Source organism: Rhinolophus sinicus, chromosome 15, assembly GCF_057876585.1.
Source record: "Rhinolophus sinicus isolate RSI-liver-muscle chromosome 15, RSI-T2T, whole genome shotgun sequence".
Lineage (NCBI taxonomy): Eukaryota > Metazoa > Chordata > Mammalia > Chiroptera > Rhinolophidae > Rhinolophus > Rhinolophus sinicus.
Window position 1 is genome coordinate 67,249,572 of NC_142515.1, and position 20,492 is coordinate 67,270,063.

At 37.2% G+C, this 20,492-nt stretch overlaps 1 protein-coding gene across 1 annotated transcript; it reads left to right on the forward strand.

Annotated features, from left to right (window-relative positions):
* Positions 1-3,738: 3,738 nt before the first annotated feature.
* LOC148755203 (KANTR integral membrane protein-like) lies at positions 3,739-18,255 on the forward strand. Its single transcript, XM_088792653.1, has 2 exons — positions 3,739-3,946; positions 18,185-18,255. The coding sequence occupies exons 1-2, from the start codon at positions 3,739-3,741 to the stop codon at positions 18,253-18,255; spliced, it is 279 nt and encodes a 92-aa protein (XP_088648779.1).
* The last annotated feature ends 2,237 nt before the right edge of the window (positions 18,256-20,492 follow it).

A 20,492-nucleotide genomic window follows, 5' to 3' on the forward strand; every position in this document is an offset into this window, starting at 1 on the left:
GAGGGTAATGGTGGCCTCATAAAATCAGCTTGGGAGCTTTCCCATGTCTTGAACTTTTTGGAATAGTTTGAGAAGGATAGGTGTTAATTCTTTGAATGGTAAAATTCACCTGTGAAGCCATGAGTCCAGGGCTTTTGCTTTGGGAGAGTTTTTTTTTATTATTATTACTGATTCGATTTAGTTAGTAGTAATTAGTTGGTTCATATTTTCTATTTCTTCTTGATTCAGTCTTGGAAGACTGCATGTTTCTAGGAATTTATTCATTTCTTTCAGTGTCCAATTTGTTGGCATATAAATATTCATGATATTTTCTTATAATGCTTCTTATTTCTGTGGTGTCAGTTGTCACTTCACTCCTTTTATTTCTGATTTTTATTGGGTCCGCTCTCTTTTTTTCTTGATGAGTCTGGTTAAAGGTTTATCAACTTTGTTTATCTTTTTAAAGAACCAGCTCTTGGTTTCACTGATATTTTGTATTGTTTTTTTTTTTTCCTTTAAGACTCTATTTTATTTATTTCCATTTAGATTTTTATTATTTCCTTCCTTCTACTCACTTTGGGTTTTGTTTGCTGTCCTTTTTCTAGTTTCTTTAAGTATAAGGTTAAATTGTTTATTTGACATTTTTCTTCTTTCTTGAGGTAGGCCTGTATTGCTATGAATTTCCCTCTTAGGACTGCTTTTGCTCTGTCCCATAGATTTTGCTTCATTGTGTTTTCATTTTCATTTGTCTCAAGGTATGTTTTGATTTCCTCCTTGATCTCATTGTTGAGTCATTCATTATTCAGTAGCATATTATTTAGCTTCCATGTGTTTGAGTGTTTTTCAGTTTTTTTTCTTGTAATTGATTTCTTTTTTTTTTTAATTTTTTTAAATTTATTTATTAAATTTATTGGGGTGACAATTGTTAGTAAAATTACATAGATTTCAGGTGTATAATTCTGTATTACATCATCTATAAATCCCATTGTGTGTTCATCACCCAGATCAGTTCTCCTTCCATCACCATATATTCGACCCCCTTACCCTCATCTCCCACCCCCCACCCCCCACCCCCCTTACCCTCTGGCAACCACTAAACTATTGTCTGTGTCTATGAGTTTCTGTTTCTCATTTGTATGTCTTGTTCTTTTGTTGTTTTTGGTTTATATACCACATATCAGTGAAATCACATGGTTCTCTGCTTTTTCTGTCTGACTTGTTTCGCTCAGCATTACTCTCTCAAGATCCATCCATGTTGTCACAAATTTTCCTATATCATCTTTTCTTACCGCCGAATAGTATTCCATTGTGTATATATACCACAACTTCTTTATCCATTCATCTATCGAAGGACATTTTGGTTGTTTCCATGTCTTGGCCACCATAAACAAAGCTGCAATGAACATTGGAGCACACGTGTCTTTATCTCTAAATGTTTTCAGATTTTTTGGGTAGATACCCAGGAGAGGGATTGCAGGGTCATATGGCAATTCTATTCGTAATTCTTTGAGGAATCTCCACACTGCCTTCCATAACGGCTGCACCAGTCTGCATTCCCACCAACAGTGTATGAGGGTTCCTTTTTCTCCACAGCCTCTCCAACATTTGTTATTATTTGTCTTGTTGATGATCGCCATTCTGACTGGGGTGAGGTGATATCTCATTGTGGTTTTGATTTGCATTTCTCTGATGATTAGTGATGTTGAGCATTTTTTCATATGTCTATTTGCCATTTGTATGTCCTCTTTGGAGAAATGTCTCTTCAAGTCCTCTGCCCATTTTTCAATTGGGTTGTTTGTTTTTTTGTTGTTGAGTTGCATGAGTTCCTTGTATATTCTGGATACTAGCCCCTTATCGGAGGCACTGTTTGCAAAAATCTTCTCCCATTCAGTTGGTGGCCTCTTTATTTTGTCAATGGTTTCTTTTGCTGTGCAGAAGTTTTTAAGTTTCATATAGTCCCATTCGTTTATTTTAGCTTTTACTTCCATTGCCTTTGGAGTCAAGTTCATAAAATGCTCTTTGAACCCAAGGTCCATAAGTTTAGTACCTATGTTTTCTTCTATGCAGTTTATTGTGTCAGGTCTTATGCTTAAGTCTTTGATCCATTTTGAATTAACTTTGGTACATGGTGACAAATAGCAGTCCAGTTTCATTCTTTTGCACGTGGCTATCCAATTCTCCCAGCACCATTTATTGAAGAGGCTGTCTTTGCTCCATTGTATGTTTTTAGCTTCTTTGTCAAAAATTATCTGTCCATATTTATGTGGTTTTATTTCTGGGTTCTCAATTCTATTCCATTGGTCTATGTGTCTGTTTTTCTGCCAATACCATGCTGTTTTGATTATTGTAGCCCTGTAGTACAAGCCAAAATGAGGAAGTATGATACCTCCATTATTGTTCTTTTTCCTTAAGATTGCTTTGGCTATTCGGGGTCTTTTGTGGTTCCAAACAAATCTGATGATTTTTTCTTCTATTTCTTTAAAATATGCCATTGGGATTTTGATGGGGATTGCATTGAATCTGTATATTGCTTTGGGTAATATGGCCATTTTAACTATGTTGATTCTCCCAATCCATGAGCACGGAATGTCTTTCCATTTCTTTGTGTCTTCTTCAATTTCTTTCAAAAATGTCTTATAGTTTTCAGCATATAGGTCTTTCACATCCTTGGTTAAGTTTATTCCTAGGTATTTTATTCTTTTTGCTGCAATTGCAAAAGGAATTGTTTTTTGTATTTCTTTTTCTGAGATTTCATTGTTAGTATATAGAAAGGCAATGGACTTTTGTGCGTTGATTTTGTAGCCGGCAACTTTACTGTATTCGTTGATTGTTTCTAATAGCTTTTTGGTGGAGTCTTTAGGGTTTTCTATATATAGCATCATGTCATCTGCAAAGTGTGATAATTTAACCTCTTCATTCCCAATTTGGATGCCTTTTATTTCTTTCTCTTGCCTGATTGCTCTGGCAAGGACTTCCAACACTATGTTGAAAAGCAGAGGTGATAGAGGACAGCCCTGTCGTGTTCCTGAACGTAGAGCAAAGGGCTTCAGTTTTTCTCCATTAATTATGAGATTAGCAGAGGGCTTGTCATATATGGCCTTTATTATGTTAAGGTATTTTCCTTCTATACCCATTTTATTAAGTGTTTTAATCATAAATGGATGTTGTATCTTGTCAAATGCTTTTTCTGCATCAATTGATATAATCATATGATTTTTGTCCTTTATTTTGTTTATGTGATGTATCACATTGATGGATTTGCGTATGTTGAACCATCCTTGTGCCCCGGGGATGAACCCCACTTGCTCCTGATGGATAATCTTTTTAATGCATTGTTGTATTCGATTTGCTAGAATTTTATTTAGGATTTTTGCATCGGTATTCATTAGAGATATTGGTCTGTAGTTTTCTTTTTTTGTGCTGTCCTTACCAGGTTTTGGTATCAGGGTAATGTTGGCCTCATAAAATGAGTTAGGGAGTACTGTCTCTTCTTCAATTTTTTGGAAGAGTTTGAACAGGATTGGTATTAGATCCTCTTTGAAGGTTTGGTAGAATTCACTAGTGAAGCCATCTGGTCCCGGACTTTTGCTTTTGGGAAGGTTTTGGATGACTGATTCAATTTCGTTACTGGTGATCGGTCTGTTTAGATTTTCCAGTTCTTCATGGTTCAGTCTTGGAAGGCTATATGTTTCTAAGAACTTGTCCATTTCTTCTAGGTTGTTGAATTTGGTGGCGTATAGTCCTTCATAGTATTCTTGGATGATCCTTTGTATTTCTGTGGTGTCCGTGATAACTTCCCCTTTTACGTTTCTGATTTTGTTAATCAGTGTCTTCTCTCTTTTTATCTTAGTAAGTCTAGCCAAGGGTTTGTCAATTTTGTTAATCTTTTCAAAGAACCAGCTCTTTGTCATATTAATTTTTTCTATTGTCTTTTTATTCTCTATTTCATTTAGTTCTGCTCTAATTTTTGTTATTTCCTTTCTTCTGCTGACCTTGGGTTACTTGTTCTTCTTTTTCTAGTTCTTTAAGGTGTAACATGAGGTTATTTATTTGGGAGTTTTCTTTTCTTGAGATAGGCCTGTAATGAGATAAATTTCCCTCTTAAAACTGCTTTCGCTGCATCCCAAAAATTTTGGTAGGATGTATTTTCATTGTCATTTGTTTCTATGTATCTTTTGATATCTCCTCTAATTTCTTCTTTGACCCAGTCCTTCTTTAAAAGTATGTTATTTAATCTCCATGTATTTGTGTTTTTCCCCGCTTTCTTTTTACAGTTGATATCCAATTTCAAAGCCTTGTGATCAGAGAATATGCATGGTATGATTTCAATCTTCTTAAATTTGTTGAGACTGATTTTATGTCCCAATATATGGTCTATCCTTGAGAATGTTCCATGTACACTAGAAAAGAATGTATAGTCTGATGTTTTAGGATGAAGTGCTCTATAAATGTCAATTATGTCCATTTCATCTAATGTGTCATTTCGGGCTGTTATTTCGTTATTTATTTTCTGTTTGGATGATCTATCCAGCATTCAATGATGTATTTAGGTCCCCTACTGTAATTGTGTTTTGGTCAATTTCTCCCTTTAGTTCTGTTAGTAGTTGCTTGGTGTATTTCGGTGCTCCCTGATTGGGGGCATAAATATTGATGACTGTTATGTCTTCTTGTTGTACAGTCCCCTTCACCATTATGAAATGTCCATCTTTGTCTGTTGTTATCTTTTTCACCTTGAAGACTGTTTCATCTGATATCATTATGGCTACACCTGATTTTCTCTGGGTACCATTTGCTTGGAGTGTCAATTTCCACCCTTTCACTTTGAGTCTATGCTTGTCCTTGTAGCTGAGATGTGTCTCTTGGAGACAGCATATGGTTGGGTTTAGTTTTTTGATCCAGTCTGCTACTCTGTGCCTTTTTATTGGTGAGTTCAGTCCATTTACATTTAGGGAGATTATTGATATGTGAAGATTTCCTGTCATTCTATCTTTAGTTTTCTGGTAAGGCTGTGTCTCCATTGTTTCTTTGCCTTTATGTTGTTGTCTATTATTTCTGTGTGGTGGTATTCTATGATGTTTCCCTCCGTTTCTTCTTTTATTTCAGTATATATTTCAATTCTGGATTTATTTTGAGTGGTTACCCTTAAGTTTATGTAAAAGAAAGTTTGATATTTAGAGTATTCCATTTTCTTCAGCACGCTTACTTTCTCCATTCCCATATTCCGGTTCAGGCCTTTACTCTCCCCCTTTTTGAGTTTTGGTTGCCACAAATTGTCCCTGTTGATGGTGGTCGAATAGCCTCCTTTAGTATTTCTTGTAGTGCAGGTCGTGTATTAGAAAATTCCCTCAGCTTCTGTATGTCTGGAAAGGTCTTTATTCCTCCTTCATATCTAAAGGATATCTTTGCTGGATATATTATTCTTGGCTCATGGTTTCTCTCTTTCAATAGTTTGAATATTTGGTGCCACTCCCTCCTGGCTTGTAGAGTTTCTGCTGAAAAATCTGATGATAATCTAATGGACTTTCCTTTGTAAGTTACCGTCTTCTTTTCCCTGGCTGCCTTGAGGATTCTTTCTTTGTCGTTGATTTTAGACAGCTTCAATACAATGTGCCTTGGAGAAGGCCTGTTGGGATTGAGGTAACTAGGTGTTCTATTTGCTTCTTGGATTTGAGGGTCCAGTTCTGTCCACAAATTTGGGAAGTTCTCATCGACAATTTGTTTGAGTATATTCTCTGTTCCCTTCTCTCTTTCTTCTCCTTCTGGTATGCCCATTATTCTTATATTGCTCTTTCTGATGGAGTCAGAAAGTTCTTGTAGAGTTCTTTCATTTCTTTTAAGTCTCAAGTCTCTTTCTTCTTCTATTTGTGTCATTTCCAGGTTTCTATCTTCGATGTCACTGATTCTGTGCTCCATCTGGTCAACTCTACTACCTAAGCTGGTTATTTCATTCTTAATTTCTTCTATTGAGTTCTTAATCTCCAGAAATTCTATTTGGTTCTCTTTTAAGATTTCAATCTCTTTCGTAAAATGCTCATGCTGTTCTTTGGTTGAGTTTCTGAGTTCCTTTAACTGCCTATCTGTGTTTTCTTGTATCTCGTTGAGTTTTTTCAGAACTGCAATCTTGAATTCTCTGTCATTTAAGTCACATATTTCTGTATCTTTAAGTGCCTTCTCTGGAGATTTTTCACTTTCTTTCTGAGCTGTCTTGTTGCCTTGGTTATTCATGGCGATTACTGGTTTACTATTTCTCTTCCTAGACATCTACAGGAGTGACTTCTGCAACAGGTTGATAGAAAGCGGTGTTTCTTTTGTTTGCCAGTACTTGTTGGTAGAATGTTTTATTATTTCTCCAACTGCAACTTATTTTTCTTCTCCCACACGGTAGTGCTATGTTTTCTCTGCACTATTCCAACTTCTCACACAATGGGGGGATTCCCTGGGAGATGGGCTTCTCCTCTGTTAATCGTTCGTCTAGGTCACAGGGCGCAGTGTCCCGGTGGGTATGCGGAGAGCTTTTGATATTCCAAAGCTCTTCCAGTTCCTGATTCAGAGCCCGTATGTTTTAGTAGTTGTGTTTACTCCTGCAGGGATCCGCCCAGATAGGTGGGGTCAGGGGCAGGGTGAGCTGTGAGAGGTGGCCCAGAGCAATGGCAGCAACCACCACCACAGCCGGTCCTGCTTCTACAGCTCTCTCCCCTTTGCCGGAACTAGTTGGGCTGTGAATTTGTGTTTGCGGTCCACAGTTTTCAAAACAGCAAATTTTCTGTTGTTTTGATCTGACACTGCTACTGTTTCGCTTCTAGCACCGGGCAGGTTGGGGCGGGGCAAGCTCTGGGAGGGGAGGGAGGGGGAGGCTAGTCTCAGTGCCTAAGGCTCCATTCTCTGCTCGGCAGTGCGGGCTTAAACCACCGTTTACAGCCTTTTTCCCTCAGTCTTTTCTCCGAGGTCTCTGCCGTGAGCGTTGCGTTCAGCCGTGTTATATGCTGTCCCCTCAGCCCTGTGGAGCCCTGGCGGAGCCCTAGCAGTCCGATCTCCCGCAGCTGCGGTGGTTCCGGGAAGCAGCGAGCTCGGAGCTCTGAGCTAGATCTGCGTCCTGCGCCCGCGGGGCTCTGTCTCTGCGCACTTCTCCCTTTCCTCCTCCCTCCACTCGCGCGGATCTCCCACCTGTAGGTGATTTCAGTCGGTAGTGGGCCTCTTCGTCTTGCCTGTCTGCTGTGCAGGGAGTCCTTTGTGGAGTTTTTGTTGTTCGATTCTTTGTAAATTCCAGGGGAGCTTTACAGAGGCTCACCTCACGCCGCCATTTTTCCGGAAGTCTGTGTAATTGATTTCTAGTTTCATACCACTATGATCAGAGAAGATGCTTGATATGATGTTAATCTTCTTCAATTAATGGAGACTTGTTTTGTGGACTAATATGAACTCTCTTGGAAGATGTTTCATGCATACTTGAAAAAATGCATATTCTGCTTCTTTGGGGTGAAATGCTCTAAAAATACCAATTAAATCTGTGTGGTCTACTGTGTCATTTAAGGTTGCTGTTTCATTGTTGATTTTCTGTTAGGTAGATTTTTCGATGGGGTGTTCAAGTTTCCTACTATGATTGTATTACTGTTGATTTCTCCCTTTATGTCCGTCAATATTTGCTTTATATATTTAGGTGCTCCTATGTTGGGTGCATCAATGTTTACAAAGGTTATATCCTCTTATTGGATTGATCCCGTTATCATTACATAATGTCCCTCTTTGTCTCTTATGATAGCCTTGTTTTAAAGTCTATTTCGTCTGATATAAGTATTGGTATGCCAGCTTTTTTTTTTTTTTGGTTTCCATTCTCATGAAATATCTTTTTCCATCCCTTTACTTTCAGTCTCTGTGTGTGTCTTTCGAGCTGAGGTGTGTCTCTTTTAGACAGTACACATATAGGCATTGTTTTCTTATCCATTCAGCTACTCTATGTCATTTGATTGGAGCATTTAATCCATTTGCATTGAGAGTAATTATTGATACATAGTTATTGCCATTTTATTATTCATATTTATGTCCTTATATTTTTTCCAGTTCTTAAAGAAGCCCCTTTAACATTTATTGTAATACTAGTTTGGTGGTGATAAACTCCTTTAGCTTTTTCTTGTCTGGGAAGCTCTTGATCTCTTCTTCCGTTTGGTTGTAGGTCCTTGTTTTTCATCATTTTGAATATTTCATGCCAATCCCTTCTTGCCTACAAATTTTTGTTGAAAAATCATCTGAGAGCTCCCTTGTAAGTAACTAGTTGCCTTTCTCTTGCTGCTTTTAGGATTCTCTCTTTTTTAACCTTTGGCATTTTAATTTTAATGTGTCTTGGTGTAGGCGTCTTTGAGTTCATCTTGTTTAGGACTCTGTGCTTCCTGGGCTTGTATGTCTATTTCCTTCACCAGGTTAGGAAAGTTTTTAGTCATTATTTCTTCAAATAGGTTTTCAATCCCTTGTGCTCTCTTGTCTCTTTCTGGCACCCCTACGAAGCAAATGTCGTTACACTTGACGTTGTCCCAGAGGTCTCATAACCTACCCTCATTTTTTTAAATTCTTTTTTTGTTTTTGCTGTTCTAATTGACTGTTTTCTGCTACCTGGTCTCCCAAGTCGCTGATTTGATCCTCTGCCTCATCTAGTCTGCTAGTGATTCCTTCTAATGCATTCTTCATTTCAGTTATTATATTCTTCACTTCTGACTGGTTCTTTCTCTCTCTCTCTCTCTCTCTCTCTCTCTCTCTCTCTCTCTCTCTGGTTTCTATGTTGTTGCTTTTTAAATACTTGTTGAAGTAATCTTTGTCGAAGTTCTCACTAAGTTTCTTGAGCATCCTTATAACCATTATTTTAAACTTTGAATCTGGTAAGTTGCTTGCCTTAATTTTGTTTAGTTCTTTTTCTAGAGTGTTCTCCTGTTCTTTCATTTGGGACATATTTCTTTGTTTCCTCCTTTTGACTGCCTGTCTGTGTTTGTTCCTATGTATTAGGTAGATCTGCTACATCTTCCAGTCTTGGCCAGATGGCCTTATGTAGTAGGTGCCCTGGGGAACCCTGGGACAGTATTCCTGGTGACCTGAGCCGGGTGCTCCAGGAGTATCCTTTGTGTGGGTTGTATGTGCCCCTGTTATAGTTGAGTCTTGATTGCTATTGGCACATCAGTGTGTGGGATTGACCCTCAGGCTGACTGGCTGTGAAGTTTAGCCATGTCCACAGCTTACAGGCTGCTATGTGGGGGGCTTACCTTGTGGAGCTGGAATTGCCCAGTAGGCTCTGGTGCCTGCTGAGACTGCCCTTTGGGTATGCCACTTGTAGGTTTAATGGGTGATGATCTGCTGTGAGCTGAAGCTGACCTCTAGGTATGTTGGTTCTGGTGCCTCTTGAGAGGGTCTCCAGTGCAGGCCCAAGTCAGCTACTCTCTGTCCCTGGCTGGGGACTACCATGTAGAAGGCACAAAGTGATCTGTGCTTGGTCACTGCCTGTCTGGACTTGGAGGCATGTTGGTGAGGCCATGCTATGAACTAAGGATAGCAGCCACCAGTACTGGGCCTGGGGTAGCTCCACAGAAAGCCTAAGTTACCCTGAGGCCTGCTGCCACCTACTGGCTTCCATGAAGCTCAGCTTCAATAGAGCCACTTACAGTATATGAGTTGGTGAGGCAGGGTCTCATGAAGTAACTGGAGTGGGAAGAGTTGTGTACACTAGGTTAATATAAATTCTGGTTTGGTGCCAGTGCTGAGCCTGGAGCTACTCAGCAAAAATCTCAGAGCACACCAACTGCCTGGGTACTGTGGACCCCTGAGAGTTCTCCAAGGAAGATTGCCACGCAGGCAGGACTGGCTGCTCACTGAGAAAGTGCCTTCAGCATTAGGTGAGTTGGGTGGGGTGGGTTCCCAGGGAGTTACTGGGGTGGAGCAAACAGAACTCATCAGGCCAGTGTAGATTCAGATTTGGCCGTGTGGGGGAGGGCTTAACACAGGAAAGATGGTGCCTTTCTGCCAACTGCCTAGGAGGAATATGCTACACAGGGAAAATGGTGACTGTCACTTTAGTTTTCACCCTGAACCATACAAGGCAGTCTCCCTGTATGTCTCTGATGCTTTCTGAGTCACTATCCCTCCACCAGAGCCCAGCATTAGTGCCTGTGAGTGAGTGAGTCTGTTCATGGACCCTTTAAAAGGAAGACTGGAATTCCTGCAGCATTCTTTCTCACCAGGAATCCCCACTGCAGTCGGAATCCCCACTGTTTTTCACAGCCAGATGTTGTGGGGGTTCCTCTTCCTGGCACTGGCACTCTGGGCTGGGAGCCTGATGTAGGGGACTGGGTTTCCTCACTTCTGCAGAGTGGACCTCAGTGGCCAAGATATCGCTCCTGATTCTTAACCTCCACTCACAGGTGTTGGGCTGGCCTGTTCTGCATCCCCACCACCCCTACCAGTCTCTACATGGCTTTTTTTTTTTTTTTTTTTTAATCCTTAGTTAGAGGACTTCTGTTCAGCTAGTCTGCAGATCATTCTCCAGGTTCTGTAATTTAGTTGTAATTTTAATGTGGTCATGGGAGGATGCAAGCATAGCTTTTATCTATTCTGCCATCTAGGATCTCCTTCAATGTCTTTGTGGTTTTAATTTGCATTTCTCTAATAACTTAAGATGTTGAATATATTTTCTAATGCTTTTTTAAACCAACTACGTATCATCTTTAGTGAAATGTCTGTTCATGTCTTTTGCCCATTTTCTAATTGAATTTTTTTTTTACTTGCTGAGTTTTGAGAGTTCTTTAATTACAAAAATGTTCTACAAAATGGCACAAAATGATATATTCTAGAGACCAGCCTTTTGTTGGCTATGTGGTTTACAAATATTCTCCTACTCTGTAATTTGCATTTTATGTTCATAGCAGGGTCTTTTGCAAAGCAAAAGGTTTAAATTTTGATGAAACTCAACTTACTAGATTTTCCTTTTAAGGCTCATGCTTTTGATATCAAGTCTAGGAACTCTTTGCCCTGCCCTAGATCTCTAAGATTTTCTCCTATATTTTTTATAAATTTTAGTTTTCAGTTTTACATTTAACTCTGTGACCCATTTTAAATTGGTTTTTAAAAAGATATATGGCTCAGTTTTATGACTATGGGTATTCAATTACTACAGTACCATTTATTGAAATGGTCATCTTTCCTTCACTGAATTCCTTTTGTACCTTTGTCAAAAATTAGTTGGGCATATCTTTTGTAGGTCTATTTATGCGTTCTCTGTTCTGTTCCATAGGTCTACGTGCCTCTCCCTTTGCCAATATCACACAGTGTTGATTATTGTAGCAACATAATACATCTTGAAATTGGGTAGATTGATTTCTTCACTTTGTTATTCTTTTTTGAATTATTTTAATTATTGTATTTCTTTCACCTCTCTATGAGTTTTAGAATAATCTTATATATAGATATATATCTACAAAAACCATGCTGAAATTTTTACAGGAATTGTGTTAGACATATATACCAATTTAGGTGAAATTGATGTCTTTAGTATATTGAGTCTTCTATTTCATGAATATGGTATGTCTCTCCATTTATTTAGAATTTCTTGATCTTTTTCATCAGTATTGTATAGTTTGCACCTTAATGAGTTTTGTTAGATTAACACTTAAGTATTTAATTTTTTAAATGATTGTAAATGGTATGATTTTAAAAATTTCAGTGCCCAATGTCAAAATAAATAAATAAATAAGTAAATAAGTAAATAAACAAACAACTTTAAAATGGAGCCAAAACTGCCATGCCAGAAGAACTGCCTTGCACATCCTATGCCTCGTTTTATCAAATGCATTTTCCTTATCATTTGATATGATCATGTGATTTTTCTTCTGTTAATACAGAGGATTACACTGATTGATTTCAAATATTGAATCAGCCTTACATTCCTGGAATAAACCCCACTTGGTCTTAGTATAAAATTCTTTTTCTGTATCATGGCATTCTCTTTGTTATTATTTTGTTAAGAATTTTTACATCTATATTTATGAAATATATTGGTCCATAGTTTTCTTTCTTTTTTTTGTACTGTCTTTGTCTAGTTTTGGCATCAGGGTAATACTAGCTTTATAAAATGAATTGGGAATAGTTCCTTCCTCTTCTATTTTTTGGAAGAGATTAATTCTTCTTTAAACTTTTAGTAGAATTCTCCAATGAAACTATAAGGGCCTGGCAATTTCTTTTGGGGAGTTTTTAAAGTTAAAAATTTAATATACTTGATAGTTATAGGCCTATTCAAACTATCTGTTTTATTTGGCTGAGTTATGACAGTTTGTGTTTTGCAAAGAATTGTCCATTTTGTCTAAGTTGTCAAATTTATATGTCTAGAGTTGTTCAGAATATTCCCTTATTATCCTTTTGATGTCTGCAGGATCTGTAGTAATTGCCCCTGTTTCATTGCTAATATTGGTAATTTGTGAATTCTCTCTATTTTCCTTTGTCAGTCTTATTAGAAGTTTGTCAGCTTTATTGATCTTCTTAAAGGACCAACTCTTTGTTTCATTGATTTTCTCTATTGTTTTTGTTTTCAATTTCATTGACTTCTGTTCCTATTTTTTTATTATTTCTTTCATTCTGTTTGCTTTGCAATTATCTCGCTCTCCTTTTTGTAGGTTCTTGAGGAGTTTTATGGGCTGAATCATGTTCCCCTCAAATTCATATGTTGAAGTCCTAAACCTGAGTACCTCAGAATGTGACTGTATTTGGAGATAGGGCCTTTGAAGAAGTAAGGCAAAATGAGGTTTTATGGATGGGTCATAATCCAATATGACTACTATGCATATAAGAAGAGGAGAGTAGGACACAGACACACACAGACAGAGAGACACAGCGAGACGGCAGCCATGTAGAAGCCAAGGAAGAGGCCCCAGAAGAAACCAAACCTGCTTCCACCTTGATCTTGGACTTTTAGCATCCAGAACTGTGAGCAAATAAATTTATGTTGTTGAAGCCTGTGGTATTTGTTATGGCATCCCTAGTAGACTAACACATGGGGGATTTTAGAGCTCTTTTCTATTATATGCATTAGGTGCTCTATATTTCCCTCTCATCACTGCTATAACTGCGTCCCACAAATTTTCATAGGTTACATTTTTATTTTCATTTACTTCAATGTACTTTTTTTACTTTCCTTGAGACTTCTTTCTTGATCCATGGATTATTTAGAACTATGCTGTGTTTCCAAATGTTTAAAGATTTTCCTGTTGTCTTGATTTATGGTTTCATTTCATCGTGGTCAAAGAAAATGCTGTGTGATTTCAATTCTTTTAAATTAATTGAGACTTGTTTTATGGTTCAGGATATGATGTGTTTGATATTTTTCTGTAGGAACTTGAAAAAATATGTATTGTGTTGTTGTTGTATATGTGTGTTCTATAAATGCTGGTATGATTTTGTTAGTTGACGGTGTTGAGTTCTTCTATATTCATGCTAATATTCCGTCAGTAGTTCTATGAATTGTTGAAAGAGGAGGGTTGAAGTCTCCAACTATAACTGTGGGTTTGTCTATTTCTCCTTTCAGTTCTATTATATTCTGCTTCACATATTTTGTAAGTCTGTTGTTTGGTGTGTTTACATCTAGGGTTGCTATCTCTTCTTGGTGCATTATCTCTGTCATTACATAACGTCTCTCTCTGTCTTTGGTAATTTTCTTTGCTCTGAAGTGTACTTTGGTTAATATTAATATAGACATTCCTACTTTTTTTGATTAATGCTTGCATGATATAACCTTTGTCATTTTTTAACTTTCATACTGCTTATATCATTATCTTTGAAATGACCTTCGCAAACATGACATAATTGGGTTATATTTCAAAATCCACTCTGCCAGTTTCTGTCTTTTGATTGCTATATTCCTACTACTTACATTTACATAATTATTGATCTGTTAGGGCTTAAATCTTCCATTTAATTTCTTGTTTTCTGTTTAAAATTTTTCTGTTTTAGATGACATGATGCTATATATAGAAAACCCTAAAGACTCCACCAAAAAACTATTAGAAACAATCAACGAATACACTAAAGTTGTCGGCTACAAAATCAACGTACAAAAGTCCATTGCATTCCTATACACTAAAAATGAATCTCAGAAAAAGAAATTAAGAAAACAACTCCTTTTGCAATTGCAGAAAAAGAATAAAATACCTAGGAATAAACTTAACCAAGGATGTGAAAGACCCATATGCTGAAAACCATAAGACATTTTTTAAAGAAACTGAAGAAGACGCAAAGAAATGGAAAGACATTCCGTGCTCATGGATTGGAAGAATCAACATAGTTAAAATGGCCATATTACCCAAAGCAATATACAGATTTAATGCAATCCCCATCAAAATCCCAATGGCATTTTTAAAGAAATAAAAGAAAAAATCATCAGATTTGTTTGGAACCACAAAAGACCCCGAATAGCCAAAGCAATCTTAAGAAAAAAGAACAATGCTGGAGGTATCATGCTCCCTGACTTTGGCTTGTACTACACGGCTACAATAATCAAAACAGCGTGGTATTGGCAGAAAAACAGACACACAGACCAATAGAATTGAATTGAGAACTCAGAATTAAAACCACATAAATATAGACAGATAATTTTTGACAAAGAAGCTAAAAACATACAATGGAGGAAAGACAGCCTCCAATAAATGGTGCTGGGAGAATTGGACAACCACGTGCAAAAGAATGAAACTGGACTGCTGTCACCATGTACCAAAATTAATTCAAAATGCATCAAAGACTGAAACATAAGACCTGAAACAATAAACTGCATAGAAGAAAACACAGATACTAAACTTCTTTTTTTATTAGTTTCAGATACACAAGACAAAGTAATACTTAGACGTTTATCATTTATATCCCTCACACTGTGTGAACCCTCCTCCACCATACACTATCCCTCTGACATCACACAGAGCAATTACATTTCCACTGTCTCTATTCCTAATGCTGTACTCCACTTCTCGTAAGTATATACATACATATAGATACATATATATGTATATATATATATATATATATATATATATATATATATATATATATATATAAAATTATAGTAGGCATTCATTATTGTTCAGCTTCAGGTGTACAGTGCAGTGATGCAGTGATCAGGCATCTACATCATCCCTGAGGTGGTCTCTCAAATGGGACAGTGTCCATCGGATACCCTACAAAATCTTTACAACATTAATGATTACATTCCCCAAATTAATTTCAAAACCCCACGGACATCTTGTGGTTACCGACTGTTTTCTAATCCCCTCACCTTCCCCTTTATCCCCACTCCCCCGCCCATCTAGCAACCCTCAATTTTTCCTCTATGTCTCCAAAACTGTTTCTGATTAGTTCATTCACTTATACTTTTCTTTAGATTCCACATATAAGTGAGATCATATGGTATTTGTCTTTCTCTGTCTGACTTATTTCACTTAACATAGTGTTCTCTAGGTCCATCCATGTTGTTGCAAATGGTAAGATTTCTTTCTTCTTTATGGCTGCATAATACTCCATTGTATAAATGTACTGCAGTTTCTTAATCCAGTCATCTACCGATGGGCATTTCGGTTGTTTCCATGTCTTGGCTATTGTCAATAGTGCTGCAATAAACATAGGATGCATAAAGATTTTTGAATTAGAGTTTTGGATTTCTCTGGATAGATACCTAGGAGTGGGATTGCTGGATCATAAGGTAGTTCCATTTTCAGGTTTTTGAGGTACCTCTATAGTGTTTTCCATAGTGGCTGCACCAATCTGCAATCCCACCAGCAGTGCATGAGGGATCCCTTTTCTCCACCTCTTCACCAGTACTTGTTGTTTGTTGATTTATTGATGATAGCCATTTTGACTGGGGTGAGGTGGTATCTCATTGTGGTTTTTATTTGCATTTCTCTGATGGTTAGTGAGTTTGAGCATTTCTTCATGTGTCTGTTTGCCATCTGTATGTCCTTTTTAGAAAAATGTCTCTACATGTCCTGTACCCATTTTTTAATTGGATTGTTTGTTTTTTTGGAGTTGAGTGAGTTTTTTTTATTTTTATAAATTTGTGATATTAACCCCTTATCTGATATATCATTGGCAAATATCTTTTCCCATTCAGTAAAATTTTCCCATTCCCTTTTTGTTTTATTGATGATTTCCTTTGCTGTGAAAAAGCTTTTTAGTTTGATGTAATCCCACACATTTATTTTTTCTCTTACTTCTCTCACACGAGGGGATATATCAGTAAAAATCTTACTCTGGGTAATGTCTGTGAAGTTTCTTCCTATATTTTCTTCTAGGAATTTTATGGTTTCAGGTCTTACATTTAAGTCTTTAAGCCATTTTGAATTTATTTTTGTATATGGTGTAAGGAGGTGGTCCAGCTTCATTTTTTTGCATGTGTCTGTCCAGGTTTCCCAGCACCATTTATTGAATAGACTGTCTTTACCCCACCATACATTCTTGCTTCCATTGTCGTAGATTAAATGACCATATAGGCATGGACTTATTTCTGGCCTCTCTATTCTATTCCATTGATCTATGTGTCTGTTTTTATGCCAGTACCATGCTGTTTTGATTACTATAGACTTGTAGTATAGTTTGATGTCAGGTATCGTTATACCTCCCACTTTGTTCTTATTTCTCAAGATTGCTGAGGCTATCCGGTCCCATATAAATTTTATGGTCCCATATAAATTTTAGGATTATATGTTCTATTTCTGTGAAAAACGTCGTTGGTAGTTTCATAGGAATTGCGTTGAATATGTATATTGCCTTAGGTAGTATGGACATTTTAACTATATTAATTCTTCCTATCCATGAACATGGTATGTGTTTCCATCCATTTGTATCTTCTTTCATTTCTTTCTTCAGTGTCTTATAATTTTCTGAGTACAGATGTTTTACTTCTTTGGTTAAATTTATTCCCAGGTGTTTTATAGTCTTTGGAGCAATTGTAAATGGGATTTTTTTTTAATTTCTCCTTCTGATGTTCTATTGTTGGTATATAAAAATGCAATTGATTTCCGAATATTAATTTTGTATCCTGCTACTTTACTAAATTCATCTGTCAGCTCTAATAGTTTCTTGGTGGAGTCTTTAGGGTCCTCTCTATATAGTATCATGTCATCAGCACATAATGACAATTTTACTTCCTCCATACCGATTTGGATGCCTTTTATTTCTTTTTCTTGTCTGATTGCTCTGGCTAGAACTTCCAGCACTATGTTGAATAGAAGTGGAGAAAGTGGGCCACATTGCCTTGTTCCTGATCTTAAGGGGAATGGTTTTAGCTTTTCCCCATTGAGTATGATGTTAGCTATGGGTTTATCATATATGGCCTTTATTATGTTGAGAGATGATCCCTCTATTCCCACTTTAAGGGTTTTTATCATAAATGGCTACTGGATTTTATCAAATGCTTTTTCTGCATCTATTGATATGATCATCTGACTTTTATACTTCATTTTGTTAATGTGGTGTATCACATTAATTGATTTGCAGATGTTGAACCACCCTTGCAAACCAGGAATGAATCCCACTTGAGCATGGTGTATGATCTTTTTAATGTATTGCTGAATTCTATTCGCTAATATTTTGTTGAGGATTTTTGCATCTATGTTCATTAGCGATATCGGCCTGTAGTTTTCTTTTTTTGTGGTGTCTTTGGCTGATTTGGGGATCAGGGTGATAGTGGCTTCATAAAAAGTGTTTGGGAGTCTTCCCTCCTTCTGGATTTTTTGGAAGAGCTTGAGGAGAATAGGTGATAATTCAGTTTTGAACGTTTTGTAAAATTCACCTGTAAAGCCATCTGGTCCAGGGCTTTTGTTTGTTGGGAGATTGTTGATTACCGATTCAATTTCCCTGGTGGTAATCAGTCTATTCAGGTTTTCTGTTTCTTCTTGAGTTAGCCTTGGAAGGTTGTACGCCTCTAGAAAATTGTCCATTTCTTCCAGATTATCAAATTTGTTGGCATATAGTTGCTCATAGTAATTTCTTAATTTTTTTTTGTATTTCTGCACTATCTGTTGTCACTTCTCCTTTTTCATGTCTGATTTTATTAATTTGGGTCCTCTCTCTCTTTTTTTTAATGAGTCTGGCTAAAGGTTTGTCAATTTTGTTTATCTTCTCTAAGAACCAACTCTTGGAATCATTGATCTTTTGTATTGTTTTTCTGGTTTCTATTTCATTTATTTCCGCTCTGATCTTTATTATCTCCTTCCTTGTACTCCCTTTGGGCTTATTTTGCTGTTCTTTTTCCATATCCCTTACATGTGAAGATTAACTGTTGATTAGTGATGTTTCTTGTTTCGTTAGGTAGGCCTGCAATGCTATGAATTTCCCTCTTAGGACTGCTTTCGTGGCATCCCATAGATTTCAGGTCATGGTGCTTTCATTTTCGTTTTTCTTGAGATATCTTTTAATTTATTCCTTGATATCCTAGTTGACCCATTCATTATTTAGTAACATGTTATTCAGCCTCCATGAATTTGTGTGTCTTCTAGTTTTTTTCCTGTAGTTCATTTCTAATTTCATAGCACTGTGGTCAAAGAAGACAATTGGTATGATTTCAATTTTCTTAAATTTATCAAGAATTGTTTTGTGGCCTAACATGTGGTCTATCTTGGAAAATGTTCCATGTGCGCTTGAGACGAATGTGTATTCTGCAGCATTGGGGTGAAATGCTCTGAAAATATCGATTAAATCCAAGTGGTCCAATGTGTCATTTAAGGCTGTTGTTTCCATATTGATTTTCTGTCTGGAAGACCTGTCCCTTGTTGTCAGAGGTGTGTTGAAGTCCCCTACTATGATAGTGTTACTGTTGATCTCTGTCTTTATGTCAGTCAATATCTGTTTTATATATTTAGGTGCTCCTATGTTGGGTGCATAGATGTTTACTAGGGTTATGTCCTCTTATTGGATCGATCCCTTTATTATTATATAGTGCCCATCTTTGTCTTTTAATATGTTCTTTATTTAAAAGTTTATTTTGTCAGATATAAGTATTGCAACTCCAGCTTTTTCCTTATTTCCACTTTCATGAAATATCTTACTCCAACCCTTCACTTTCAGCCTGTGTGTGTCTTTTGATCTGAGGTGAGTCTCTTGTATACAGCATATACAAGGGTCTTGCTTTCTTATCCACTCAGCCACCCTATGTCTCTTGATTGGAGCATTTAATCCATTTACATTTAAAGTGATTATTGATAGGTACATAGTTATTGCCATTTTTAAATTTGTAGTTAGATTGTTTTCATCTTTCTTCTATTTACAGAAGTCCTTTTAGTATTTCTTGCAATGCTGGCTTGGTGGTAATACATTCCTTTAGCTTATTCTTTTCTGGGAAGCTCTTTATCTCTCCATCAACTTTAAATGATAGCCTTGCTGGATAAAGCAATCTAGGTTGTAGGCCTTTGTTTTCCATCACTTTGAGTATCTCCTGCCACTCCCTCCTGGCCTTCAATGTTTCTGCAGAAAAGTCATTTGATAGTCTTATGGGAGTTCCCTTGTATGTAACCCTCTGTCTTTCTCTTGCTGCTTTTAGGATTCTCTCTTTGTCTTTAACCTTTGCCATTTTAACTATAATGTGTCTTGGTGTGGACCTGTTTGTGTTTATCCTGGTTGGAACTCTCCGCACTTCCTGGGCTTGTATGTTGGTTTCCTACATCTGGTTAGGGAAGTTTTCAGACATTATTACTTCAAATATGTTCTCAATCCCTTGTTTCCTCTCTTCACCTTCTGGTTTTCCTATAATGCACATGTTGTTGCGCTTGATGTTATCCCAAAAGTCTCTTAAACCATCTTCATTGCTTTTTATTCTTTTTTCTTTCTGTTGTTCTGTTTGGGTGATCTCTGCTAACTTGTCTTCTAAGTCGCTGATTCGATCCTCTGCTTCGTCTAACCTACTGTTATTTCCTTCAAGTGAGTTCTTTATTTCGGTGATTGTGCTCTTTAGTTCTAACTTGTTGTTCATTATGATTTCTCTATCCTTCTTTATGTCATCTCTAAGCTCCTTAAACATTCTTCTCATCAATGTTCTGAACTCTGTCTCTGATAGGTTGGTTACCTCTGTTTCATTTGGTTCCACTTCTGGAGGTTTCTTCTGTTCTTTTGTTTGGGACATGTTTCTTTGTTTCCGCATTCTGGCTGACTCTGTGTTTGCTTCGATGTATTAGGTAGATCCCCTAGAGTTCTTAGTTCTTGCTGGGTTTTCTTTTATAGTATGTGTCCTTTATATTTGACTTGTACCACTTCGTTCTTCTCCTCTGCGTGTGCTCCAAAGGTGACTCTTGTGTTGTGTATATTGTCCTGTTAAAGAAGGTCTTTAATTGCTTTTCGCTTGTGAGTAGGTTGGGTTAACTCCTAGGCTGACTAGTTGTGAGACTTGGCTCTGCCCACCGCAGGGTGTTCTGCTGCATGAGGGTTGACCACTTAAATATGGTTTGGCCTCTGTGGGCTCTTGTGCCTGTAGAGAATTCCCTCTGGGTGTGTCACTTTTAGGTCAATCCTGGTAG